We start from the raw sequence: 13,705 nt of genomic DNA on the forward strand, positions 1-13,705 counted from the left end.
CCATACCTGTTACTGTCATGAGTTCTGTTTTCTGTGTATTTATTGATCAACACTATAGGCTATACAAAGACTTTATTTGCCCTTTAAGTTAGAACCAACTCTGGAACACTTGAGTTTAGAATCAGTATGTTCTTGCAGAGGGCCTCTCACATCTTACTCTCCTTAACAGACAAAAGTTCCTCACTTATCAGTGGTACCTTTTTGCCAGAGAAGCTATACATTGTACTTTATGCTTCTCCAAAGGAAATAGATGGATCTTCACTATTTAATTTTGAAAGATAGCCTCCAGACTGAGAGGTATCGATGTATGCTATAGGAAATTGTATGTAGGTTTACCATTTGTGTTTCATAAACATGGCCTTTGAATCTTCTATAGAATAGTGGTGGTAACAACAAAATAATACTTAAAATTGCCAAAACTTTGTCATCTTTGTAGCTTCTACACAGCTTTGCGGAAAGAGTCTGGCACAAAATTGGTGGATGGGACCGGCCACAGACCTCACTACAGCCTTCGGACTCTCTGCAGGGCCTTGCGATTTGCAGCTTCCAATCCATGTGGCAACATCCAGCGCTCAATATATGAGGTCTTTCTGAAATCTTTTTTGACATAAGACATAGGTTGGGTGGGCTCACCATGGAGGGAGGGAATAGGAATACATATGCTAGATTGGCCTGTTTCACAGTCAGTCTGATTAGCTTGGAACACTTCATGCTAGAGCTGTCCCACCCATTTTCTGCTATGCTGTCTTTTCACATTTCAAAGTCGTTCTGGGAAGTAGCACTATTCGAAAGGTTGAATTTTGTTCCTCAAGTGAGTTGGGCTGTTTTAACAGAGAGACAATTCATGTTATGTGCTTTCTCTCCAGGGTTTTTGTTTGGGTTTCCTAACACAGCTTGATAGGGCATCACATCCAATAGTTCAGAAACTCATTTGTCAACACATCATCTCTGGCAATGTCAAAAGTCTGCTAAAACAGGTATGTTCTTTTTTTATTTTCAACTTATTTAATTTAACATTAAAAAAAAAGCTGAATGAATTGCCAAATTTTCAGCTAATTTGAGTTTGAAAAAAAAAACAACTATAAAAGAAGTCTACTGCAGGACTGGGGTTGTGGCTCAGTGGTAGAGCACTTGCCTATCATATGTGAGGCACTGGGTTCATTTCTCAGCACTGCATATGAATAAATGAATAAAATAAAAGGTCCATCAACATCTAAAAAAATTAAATCTACAAAAAAATTAAGATTATAGAAATGTTATGTCTTAGATAGCACAAGTTCCCATAAATTGTATTCTTTGGAGATTTAAATCCTGTAGATAGTTCTTTAGAGTTAAATTGTAATGCATATGTTTTATTATATATTCAAATTCTGTTGATTTATTGGGGTAAATCTAATATCTTTTTAACATAAAGTGATATGTTTGACCATTGCATATGAATATTCTATAGCTCCCTTTTTTGTATTTTGTTTGTGTTGTTGGATCTCAAACTCAGGACCTTGTGCCTGCAGGGCAAGTATATTATCACTAAGTTAACCTTTAGCCCTAAGGTTCATTTTTTGGCCTAACTCTATCTTTGATATATTTGCATTACTGCACCAGAGATAATTATAAAATGCTTTCTAATGGCTACATAACATTTCATGGAATGGTTGCACTACAGGCTATTTATACAGTTTCCTTCTGATTGATGATCAGGCTTTCTTGGGGAGAGAGGCCACTATTCTAAACAATAGTTTGGCCGAGGAAATTACAAAATAGCATGACACTAAAAGATTGAATGAAACTGGTTTACTACTGGAATGTTTACTTACTGATTATTTACTTAGTAGGAAGAGAGCCATAGGGACTTGAAGTTATTTTGGATTCAGTCTTTTAAAAATAACACATGAATAACTACTGGTAAACTATAAAAAACATTGAGAAAAAAAAAGACTCAAATTTGGTTCGATTATTATAATTAAATACCAATCTCGTCCAGTTGCTCATTTTTAATGTATATTCCTCATGGTTGTGATAGAAGCTTAAAGGTACTTTTTCCTTCAATGCTCGTCTCAGCTGTCCTTTGCTTTATAAAACCATGGCCTAAACCTGTAGCTTCAGGTCCAAGAATTTTTCCATAGCTGCAGATTTGACTACTCTTTGACAATTTTTGATATACAAAAACAATTCATACAATCCAACCTAGTAACATCCACCTTACCTTGGAACGATAATGCTGTTGTCCATAATATTACCCACAAATGATTGTCCAGAGGGCCTTTTTTTTTTTTTTTTTTTTTTTTTTGTCTTCTAGAAAAACCAGAGTGCAATAATGCAAAGCCTCCTCCCTCACTACAGCACCATATACCTGTTGTATATGAGGTATAGGTTTGTGATAAAACTAGTTAAACAGAGTGGGCATTTTGGTAGGTAATAGAAAAGAACTGAATCACAAAAACATGTAGGAAATTATTTTGATTAAAAAATTTTCCCCAACCCACCTTTCTCCATCCCAATTTTAAAATAGGTATATGACAACATTTTGTTCTTATTCCTCAAAGTAACTTTGTATTTTGCCAAAGGATTTTAATGTTGAAAACATTCAGAGCAAGGCAGCATTCTTGCTAACAATTTCATTTTCTACTTTACTCCTCTCTCTTAAACATTGTCATAGTTGTCCTGAGATAGTGGGTTATCTCTCCAACTTTTCTCTTTCAGCCTATTCCAGAGCCAAAAGGAGGTCGGCTTATCCAGGTCGAAGGCTACTGGATTTCAGTGGGAGATAAGGAACCTACAATAGATGATACCTATGTTCTGACATCTTCTGTTAAATTGAACCTGAGAGATATAGTCCGAGTGGTCTCTGCAGGGTGTGTGGGCCTTTTTTCCAGCTGCTGTGAAGTCTGTACAGGCACAGACTTTGATGTTATCCTAGTCTACCTTCCTTAACTTTGAAAGAGCTTTGTTGTCATTCATTACAGTTATTACTCTCTAAAGTCAGTACTGTGACTTTTCTCCTGGTACAAAGCATTGTTTCTAATTGTAACTGGTGGGAACAATATGGATATAGATTATTTTGGCCATGCTTAAATTTATGTTTTTTGGTATTCGCTGATGAATACTTATCACTCACTATTAGACAAGTAGTGGTCAATTGTTTTTTCTCACAAGTAGTGCCAGAGAGGTTGGAATTACTTTCCTCAGTATTTTCTGAGTATTTTAAATATAGAAACTTTTCAGTGCATAAATATATAAAAGTTATTTTTTCATATTGTTAAATGATATAGTCATACTTCTTTAAGACTTTTCAAAGTAATAATGGATTTGCCTTTTTTTGTTTGTTTGGGTTTTTTTTTTTTTTCTTTTCTTTTTTTTTCTTTTTAAAAAAATTAATTGTTTTGACTGATCTTGTACAGAACATATCCAGTGCTGATTCAGGGAGAGACCTCAGTTGGTAAAACAAGCCTGATCAGGTGGCTTGCTGCAGCTACTGGCAACCACTGTGTGCGTATCAACAACCACGAACACACGGATATTCAGGAGTATATTGGTTGTTACACATCTGACTCCTCTGGCAAGCTTGTCTTTAAAGAAGGTACGGTTCACCTTCTAGTCCTTGGTTGCAGGTTCTCAGTCTCTTAGACCCATTTCCCTAAGCAGTATTCTTCATCCTTTCTGATTGAGGCACTTGAACCTCTGCCAGAAGTGTTCCTCTTTGCCCTTGTGCTTATAACATAGTTAAGGGGTGATGTTTAGTGGCTGGCTTCCTTTAGATCCCACTAATATTGTCAGCTGTGTACAGAACTAGGGACAGATTTTGAAGAGTGCAGTTGAACTGCTGCTTCATATCCTAGAGATTCAAAGAATAGAATGAGTCATAGGGAATTTGGAAATAGATATGAGAATTTGTTGATTTAAATGACATTAGATTATATGAGGGAAATTGAACAAGTTGGAAAAGAGGTATTAGTTCTGACTCTTACTTTTGGATAAAAAGGGACTGTTTTAATTGAAAATTATGCTTTTGACCTACAATATCACATAATGTTTTGGGGCAAAATTGACTGCAGAGAGTAATTTGCTCAGAAATTTAATAGTAATGTAGGGTTTGTTGATTTGTACATATTTTAAATACTAATTTATGCACTAATTCCTGATGTTTATTTCCTCCTAGGTGTTCTTATTGATGCCATGAGAAAGGGCTACTGGATTATCTTAGATGAATTAAATTTGGCCCCTACTGATGTGTTAGAGGCACTGAACAGACTGTTGGATGATAACCGTGAATTGCTCATAACAGAAACACAAGAAGTTGTTAAAGCACATCCTCGGTTCATGCTTTTTGCTACACAGAATCCCCCAGGGCTTTATGGAGGCAGAAAGGTATACAGCATTTGTCCCCTACCTTTCTTTTGTTACCGTACCAAATAGTACATTTTTCTTGATAGGAATGAAACATTTTTACCTCTATTGAAGGGCTTTTCTTTTTGTGGTGAACAGCAAGGTCTCGTATTAGGAATTGGTTGAAAAGGCCTGTATTTTTTTCTGTGTGTTTCCCAGGTACTTTCTAGAGCCTTCAGGAATCGGTTTGTGGAATTGCACTTTGATGAATTGCCTAGTTCTGAGTTAGAAACAATTTTACACAAGCGGTGTAGTTTGCCACCCTCCTATTGCAACAAATTGGTTAAAGTCATGTTGGACCTTCAGGTATTTCATTTCCTCATCATCAAACTTAGTTTTAGATGAAATGTGTCAGTTAGATTTAGTGATCAAAATTTGACAACTTCTGTGGGTAGAAACAAGTCCAGCCATTTTATTTATTTTTACACACAAAGGATCAGATTCCATATTATTTCTGCTCGTTTTTGTTGCTTATTTTTTAAATCTTTGGTGCTGACATTCAAATCCAGAGTCTTGCACATGCTAATAAACTTGCACTCTACCACTGAGCGGCAACCCAGCCCCCATTTTTTAGTTCTTTTGTAAATCAACAATTTTGCATCATCTTAAAATTCTTTTGGTATTTATATATGATGACATTTTACTATTTTTTTTTTTTTTTTTTTTATAGTTTGGAGCATTTTGCTTGGCACAGAGGTTGTCATAGGCAAATACAATTTCTGTTAATTAATTGTGTGTGTGTGTGTGTGTGTGTGTGTGTGTGTGTGTGTATGGTGCTGGGGATTGCATATGGAGCAAGGACTCTACCAACTGAGCTATATCCCCAGTCCAATTTTTATTTTTTAAACGGTCATTTGAATAGACAATTAAAGAGATTCTTTTCATATGGGTCCCTCTTGTCTACTGCAAAATTACAGAAAAAAATGTTTTTTTCCTTTTGCAATGTCATCTTGCTCTGTTGCCCAGGCGGCTTCCAACTTGGTTTCTCCTGTCTCAGCCTCCTCAGCAACTGGGAATGCAGACATATGCCACTGCATCCAATTCCAGTTGATTTTTTAAAAACCATTTATTTTACAGAGTTATAAGTGTTCTTATCAGCAAATGTTCATCATCAAATTACTTTCCAGAAAGCTCGTAATAATTATAACACTCTTAGCATTATGGTCTTAATTTTTGCCTTTTTATCTTTTCTGTATGGCATATGAGATGTGGAATCCCCTTGCATGTTCATATTCTTTACTTGTTTGTGTGTGAGCTTGAACATTTTTCTTTAGGTACTTATAATTTGTTTACATTTCTGAAAAATTCAGTGTTATTCAGTGCAATGAAATCATTTTAATGGTAGCTGAAGTTCGTTAGGAATTTTATGTAAATTGTACTAAATGCTTACCATTTAGCACAACCAATGCTCTTTTTTCGCTTGGTTTGGTATTTTAATAGTCCTTCCGCAGAAGTTCTTCAGTATTTGCTGGAAAGCAGGGCTTCATCACCCTTCGTGATCTTTTTCGATGGGCTGAAAGATACAGATTGGCAGAGCAGACCGAGAAGGAATATGACTGGCTGCAGCATTTAGCCAATGATGGTATGCTTTCAATCAGGTGTTTTCAAAGTATAAAGTATGTCAGGTGTCATACTTCTTGTTAAAACAAATCTTGCCCAAATTGTGATTCATATATACATTTTCCTAGATATTCCTAAAACAGAACCTATCTCCGTCAAGTCCTAATTGCTTTTGTAAGTAGTCCAATTCCTGCAAGCCTCTGTGTTGACATGCATTAGTTACTAAGGTTTTCTTACTCTGCTTCAAATGGCTACACGTGGGAGTCAGGACATGGGCATAACCCCTTTGGGAGTTTTAGACAAGTGGTTAGTGGTTGCTTTGTGGGTCATTTATCTTCAGTGTGGTGACCAGAGTCTTAGTTGTTTTGGTTTGATTCATGGACGAATTTATATGGTACTCTCTGTCAATACAAGGGAAAGCATTTTAGAATCTTCTGATTTGAAAAGTGCTAGTGAGTCATTAATAAGTTAAATAAGAAGAATAAATAAAATTAGACCCAAGAGTTTTATTTACACAACCATGTGGCCACCCACCCTCCCTCTCTTTTTCTCACTTGAATTCTCACTGAAGATTGAACCCAGGGCCTTGAGTGCCTATACCACTGGACCACATCCCCTACCCCTTTTATCTTCAGTACTGATAAAGAGTAAATGAAGAGGAACACGTTTTTTAAAATGTTTTATTGAAATATTACATATGGTAAAGCATTTTTACACATGTATGTACCAATGTAACTTTGCACCTCTGTTAAGAATAAGGATTTTCTGTATCTCAGAATGTACTTTCTTGTCTCTTGGAACTGAAAGTAACCACTACTCTGACTTAGGTCACAACTGATTCATTTTGTTTATGCATGAATCTCACCCAAGTGGGAACATGCAGTATATACTCTGTAGGGTTTGACTTTAACTCATTCTAATGTAAGTTTCAGTCATGCTGTTTGTTATATGTATCAGGACTTCATTTAAAAAAAAAAAAAAAAAAAAAAAACACACATGGTAATCCATTATTTTGAGATGACACAATTTATCCATGATCTTATTCATGAATATTTGGATCATTTTAATTTTTAGCTATTATGCATAAAGCTGCTCTGAACATTCCTGTGTTTGTCCTTTGTGCATACATGTGTTCATTTGTGTTTGGGGGTACCCATAGTCACATTGTTGGGGAATAACACAGACGTATGGTTAGTGCAACAGCTCTTCAAGTTTTCCAAGGCAGTTCTTTAAGTTTCCACTTCATCAGCAAGATAGAGTTGCTGTTTGTTGCTCCCTTTTCTCAATTCTTTGGTTTTAACTTTTTTTTGCAGTGCTGGAGATCAAACCCAGGGCCTTGTGCATGCTAAGCAAGTACTTTACCACTGAGCTACATCCCCAGTCCTCATCCTTTGGTATTGCCACCATACACTTGATAATTTCCCTTTTTTCCCCTTCCCTACAATCCTCAGGTTTTATGCTTCTGGCAGGCAGAGTCAGGAAGCAGGAGGAGGTTAATGTGATTCAAGAAGTTCTTGAAAAGCATTTGAAGAAAAAATTGCATCCTCCATCACTTTTCTCCAAAGAAAATGTCCAAAAATTACTGGGTGAGTATGCTTAAAGTCCCAAAGGAATATGAATTAACTTGTAATCATTAGAACTTAAACACTTATTGTATCTTGGATAGGTAAATTATCTACCCAGATGTCTACAATGGAGTCTAAGTTTAGCCATATCGTGTGGACTGAGGGTATGCGGAGACTGGCAGTGTTGGTGGGAAGGGCGTTGGAATTTGGAGAACCAGTGCTGCTGGTTGGAGACACAGGGTAAAGTTCTGTGATATAACTTCTTGAGAGGGTTCAGTTCAGTTCCCATGGGATTACTTGAGTTACCTCTGAATACTCATCATGAAAACATTTTGTGATTTTTTTTTTCCTTTCCTTAATTTCTTTTCTTTTTTCTTTTTTTCTTCCTTCTTTTTTTTGAGAAAGATTTTATTGTTTACTTTCCTTCTTTACCTTCAGACTAGATTTGTTGTGGAAAAGAACGATTTCTTTTATCATTGTCATTTGGGGCTGTTTTTGTCTATTTAATTGTTTTAAACATATTCACGTACAGTTATCTAGAGCAGAAAGAGCAGACAAGCTTGTATTTTGAAAGTGCATAAGTATTAGATTTCTTTTTCCTCTCTTGTGGATGCTGGTACAACTTGGAAAGGATGGAATTCTTGCAGTGCATGACCTTCTGGATAAGGAATATTGGAGGGTGCTAGTGTTTTGTAGAGGGTACAGAGGTCTTTTATTTTTTAGCACTGTCCCCTGTTGGAGGTGAGGTTCTCACCATGTGGGGTGTTTGTGGTATGTATTTGGTACATTTATATTCCTTGTTAATCTGGTGCATTTTTCTAATAGGTGTGGGAAGACAACAATTTGCCAGTTGTTTGCGGCCTTGGCAAATCAGAAATTATACTCAGTCAACTGCCATTTACACATGGAGACATCTGACTTCTTGGGGGGGCTTCGGCCAGTGAGAAAAAAAACAAGTGACAAGGTTTGTCCAGTAGAAAATATTGATGTGTTCATTCAGAGAACCACAGTTGACTGTGTACAAGTCTGCTAGTGACTTTTTTCATGGTGGGGTTTCTGGATTGATTACATGTCTGTATCTTATCTTTAACTCTTCACTGGTCTACAAGGGGCCCCAAGAGTAGTCCTGGGTTACAGGTTTTGTACCATTCTCAGACACTCTTGCAGAGTAACCATTTCACCCTAGCAGAAAGTAGCTAGCTACATGTGTATTGTCTTGTGAATCTTCTTGCTGTTTAATTCCCTCCACTTTTGCCAAATTGTAGGAAGAAATGGATACATCAGGACTTTTTGAGTGGCATGATGGACCTCTGGTTCTGGCCATGAAGGAGGACAGCTTTTTTCTCTTAGATGAGATTTCGTTGGCTGACGACTCTGTCCTGGAAAGACTCAACAGGTGAGAAGGTTTGTCCAGTGTTTGATGTTTTGTTGGCCTGTTTTTTAAGATACTCAGTTTTATGCACAGTAATGCTCCTCATTGGTACATAATAAATGTTTGAAAATGTTGATGAGTTACTACTTCTTGTGGCACTCAGGGATCTCCTTTAAGAGACTTTTTTTTTTTTAAATCACTGTCATTAGCCACAAACATGATATTGTTCATGGTAGGTCTAAAACAAATGAGCCTGGCCAGGGGTGGTAGAGCACACCTGTAATGCCAGTGACTCAAAAGGCTGAGGCAAGAGGATTGCAAGTTCAAAGTCAGCCTCAGCAACTTAGTGAGGCCCTAAACAACTTAGTGAGACCCTGTCTCAAAACAAAACATAAAATGGACTGGGGATGTGGCTCAGTGGTTAAGCTGGGACCAATCCCTGGTATCAAAAAAATAATAAACAACAAAGCAAATGATCATGAGCTAAAATTTTCTTTAGAGACATATTATGTGTTTTATTCTCTTAAAATTTTAAAAGAACTAGTATCAGAATCCTAGGTGTATAAAGACACCTGAGTACCTCAGTCCGTTAATTGTCATGATGTACTCATGCCTATTTTCCTCTCTTTTTTGAGGTATAATTGTGTATCATAAAATGTATCCATTTTAAATGTGTTTTCAGTGATTTAATAAATGTACTAAGTTGTGCAACCATCACAGTCTAGTTTTATATTTTCATCATTCAGTAGGGTCCCTCATGTGATTTACACTTTAACTCCTCTGATTCCACCCCCTGCTTCAGGTAACCACTAATCTATTTTCTTTCTCTATAGATTGGTATTTTCTGAGTCTTTCATATAAATGGTCTCTTGTCTCATTTGGTATTAATATTTTGAAGTTGATCCATATTGCAGCATATTAGTTTCTTCCTCTTTATTCCTAATAGTTTTCCATATACTACTTTAAAAAAAATCCTTTTGCCATTTGATGTTGTTCTACTTTTTGGTTATTATGAATAATGTTACTATGGTCATTTGCATGCAAGATACTTATTGTTAAAACAAAAGCCTTAATAGGGCACATGTGAAGGGAGTTCTTTTTCTCTTGATGAGAAATATTTTCTACCTACAGAAATTGGAATGGGTGAGTAATTTTAAAATTTGTGATAGGAAATCATTAACTAAAGTGGAAGCTCAGTAGAATAGATAACTTTTTCTTTCTAAAGAACATCAAAGACCACAAAGTAGAATATATAAACCTTTTCTCATTTTTCTCAATTTTTATTTTAGTGTCCTTGAAGTGGAAAAGTCTCTGGTGTTAGCTGAAAAGGGCAGCCCAGAAGATAAGGATAATGAGGTAGAGCTATTGACAGCTGGGAAAAAATTCCGAGTCTTAGCAACCATGAACCCTGGGGGAGATTTTGGAAAAAAAGAGGTAAGGCTGTGCTTAATGACTCCAGCTTAATGACACCCATAAATACAATATGCAGTAATACATTTGAAATTTGATGTTGGGTAACAGCTGGATAATAGGTGAAAAATCTAAAAAAGATACTTTGGAATTATTATTATACTGAAAAAAATTTGAAAGATAAGCATATCCTTATTTGCCATATCACTTTGTATTTGTGCCTAAAATGTCATTGTTTCAGTCTTTGCCTAGCCCTTTACTTATGTTACCATAACAGCGCTCTTAAGAACTCTGTACGAAACTTATAATTCAGTTTTATGGATAAGAAAAGTTCTAACTACACTTTAAACTCAAACTCTGCTTTTAAAGTTCATAATCTTTGTTTAGATTGTGTTTAGAAACCAACAACTCTGTGGGTTTCAGGTTTGCAAAGCAATTTTGTGGAGAAGTCATTATTATGTGCCAGATCCAATCTGTTAAAGCTAGTGAAAGGGTAGTGTAGTAATAGGGATGATGAAGAAAAACAGAATTTGATCTCAAATGAAGGCAATGAAGGGATTCTTGGTAATTTGGTGGGTGCCTAAAATGTGAACATGACATTTTGGGCCTAGTTTTCCTTAGTAGCATAGAAGAAATATCACATTGCTCTAAGAAATCCTCTGAAGAGGATTAAAATGAATTATAGTTTTGGACTTAAAATATGAAGATATGTTGTTTGGCAGGTAGAAATAGCAACAGAGAGATCTGATTTCAACGTGGTTATGTTAATTTGCCTTAAGTTTTCCTCAAGACAAAGCTTGCCAACTTTTACCTGAGGAAAAACTATCTTTTGGTTTTGTATGCCTAACGAGCAAAATGAGGTAAGATCTTGAACATCAGAAGTGCAGGTTGTCTAAGGGAGTGATGAGAAACACACATTCACTAGGCCATTAGTGAGCCACTCCTGACTACCAGCATTGTTCCTGATCCTCCTGTGGTAGACCAGATAGATGATCATATACCTCTTTATAATTTCACTCCATTTGAGCCACATAAAAGAAGTTTTCTTCTGATACTTCAGCCAGCCCTTTGATATGGGAAGATAACTATTTGTGTTCCTGAATATAAAAATAAAGTAAAAGCAAGAACCTTTATTAAAGGGAAGAAGTTCACTATTGACTAGGACTAGAATCTTGATTGTACCATTTACTCTCTAGACCTCAGCTCTGTACAGTGTCTATAAAGAAAGTGGTGATGTTGCTGCCATAGAGGGTATCATGGAGATTAATGAGATGATATCTTTAAGGAGTCAGGACAAAGTAGGTCTTTATTAAATTGTATCTAGTAGTAGAGGTAATAAAAGAGGTAAAGTGTCTGGATTCATAGCTAGGATTTTATGAAGGACTTTTCTTTATAGGTTTTAAATTCACATTAGAGTTTTTGTTCCTTGTAGCTGTCTCCTGCATTAAGAAATCGATTTACAGAAATATGGTGTCCTCAAAGTACAAGGCGTGAAGATTTAGTTCAAATAATAAGTCGTAATCTTCGTCCAGGTTTATCTCTGGGCAGAACAGATCACAAAGGTGAGTCTGCAGGTGGTGTTGGTAGTAATATATTGGAGAGATTGTGTTGGAAGATTTATATTAGAGGATGTTAATGGTGTGTGTGTGTGTGTGTATATATATGTATATATATATATATATATATATATATATACTCTGCACTATATATATATATTTACTCTGCACTATAAAGATAATGGAGACAGAAGTAGGAACAAAATAGATCTGAGAAAAATATGACACCAACTTTTTACCTTCTGTTAAAGTGCCCTTTCTTTGTACCTTAGTCATTACCACCTTGAGGAATATTTATAGGATTTAAACTGCATTTTTTTTAGTTCTCAACTAATTTATTATTTTACTTTATTGTATTTAAAATTTTTTTTTCCTTTTATTGCCAGGTGTGGTGGCACACGCCTATAATCCTAGCGGCTCAGGAAGCTGAGGCAGGGAAATCGCAAGTTTGAAGCCAGCCTCAGCAACTTAGCAAGACCCTGTATCAAAAGAAAAAATTAAAAAGGACTGAGGACATGGCTCAGTGGTTAAGTGCCCTGGGTTCAATTCCTGGTACAAAAACAAAAAACAAAAAACAAAAAATGTATAAAATATAAGGATATCAGAATAGTGTACGAAAACTCATATACCCATAACCTAGGTTTAGCAATTCTTTTATATATATGTATATATGTATTTTTAGTTATAGATGAACATAATACCTTGATTTAATTAATTAATTAATTTTTGATTTTTTTGTAGTTATAGATGAACAGAATGACTTTATTTATTTATTTATTTATATTTATGTGGTGCTTGAGGATCAGACCCAGTGCCTCACATGTGCTAGGCAAACATTCTACCACTGAGGTACAACCTGGCCCCAGCAATTCTTAAAATATCCAGTAAAACATTTGTTTATGTATTTATTAAACCTGTGTTAGTTTGGTGTGTTTCTGGTGCTAGAAAATTGAGCTCAGGGCTTCATGCATACTAAGAAAATGCTTTGTCCCTATCCCATTCCCCAGCCCTGATATATCTTAGCTACTGAAAGGGCTGAATTTGGAGCCCACATTTAATTCCAAGAATCAGTACATAGTTTTGGGGATCATTTTGGCTCTTTTCTTACAGAATATAAAAGGATATTTGTTTCTTTGAGCTTGAGATTTGTGGGTATGTTGAACTTTTTAAGTTATCCTAAAGCACAGTTTCAAAAGTAGGTAGATCTAATGAGGGGTTCATTTGCATGGAATCCATTCTTGTACCCTTTCTGGAAAGACTGACTCTGTAGTAGTCCTCTGAGCATAAACTTGCGCTCAGAAGGGCCCACACTGAACTGCCAGTTTCCAAACAGCTGGAATAACCCATACCTTGTTAAACTTGCCATTTTTCTCTCCATTTCCCACTAATGTGACAGTCACCCAGTAGCACAAGAATTGCCTGAATTGTGGTTCTTAAACTCACCTAGTGCACTTGTGGAAATACAACTTGATCAGCTCTACACCCATTATTTCTGATTCCTTACATTTTTGTAGGACCTGAGAATTTGTCTTTCTAATAAGTTCTTTGGTGATACTATGAATGTTGGTCCAAGTATCAAACTCAGAACCACTAACTAGTTGGATTTTGTGCTATTTACATTGGTGCATTTAGTGTGAGAATTCAGGTGAAAGGAGGAGGAGGAAAAGGCAGAAGTTATTAAGCCAGTATGATTGGTCTATAAGCTCTGCATTGGGACTGGATCCCCTTAGGAATTAAACTCTAAATCTCATGTTTGCTGCTTATTTCTTTGTTAAGTTACTTAGATTGAGATAAGATAGGCAGAGGATGTGACTGTTCATTGCCCATGCTTACCAGTGTGCTTTATACTTATGGGGAAT

At 36.0% G+C, this 13,705-nt stretch overlaps 1 protein-coding gene across 1 annotated transcript in view; it reads left to right on the top strand.

Moving 5' to 3' along the window:
* The window catches only part of Mdn1 (midasin AAA ATPase 1), a 163,787-nt gene that overhangs the window by 59,599 nt on the left and 90,483 nt on the right, over positions 1 to 13,705 (top strand). Inside the window, 13 exon segments of the mRNA XM_047557902.1 lie at positions 437 to 584; positions 867 to 977; positions 2,701 to 2,852; positions 3,399 to 3,577; positions 4,157 to 4,365; positions 4,543 to 4,689; positions 5,824 to 5,965; positions 7,395 to 7,529; positions 7,610 to 7,748; positions 8,334 to 8,472; positions 8,774 to 8,904; positions 10,170 to 10,314; positions 11,723 to 11,852. Coding sequence (XP_047413858.1) covers positions 437 to 584; positions 867 to 977; positions 2,701 to 2,852; positions 3,399 to 3,577; positions 4,157 to 4,365; positions 4,543 to 4,689; positions 5,824 to 5,965; positions 7,395 to 7,529; positions 7,610 to 7,748; positions 8,334 to 8,472; positions 8,774 to 8,904; positions 10,170 to 10,314; positions 11,723 to 11,852 — 1,907 coding nt within the window.

This window comes from Sciurus carolinensis, chromosome 7 (genome assembly GCF_902686445.1).
Source record: "Sciurus carolinensis chromosome 7, mSciCar1.2, whole genome shotgun sequence".
NCBI classification, from domain to species: Eukaryota; Metazoa; Chordata; class Mammalia; order Rodentia; family Sciuridae; genus Sciurus; species Sciurus carolinensis.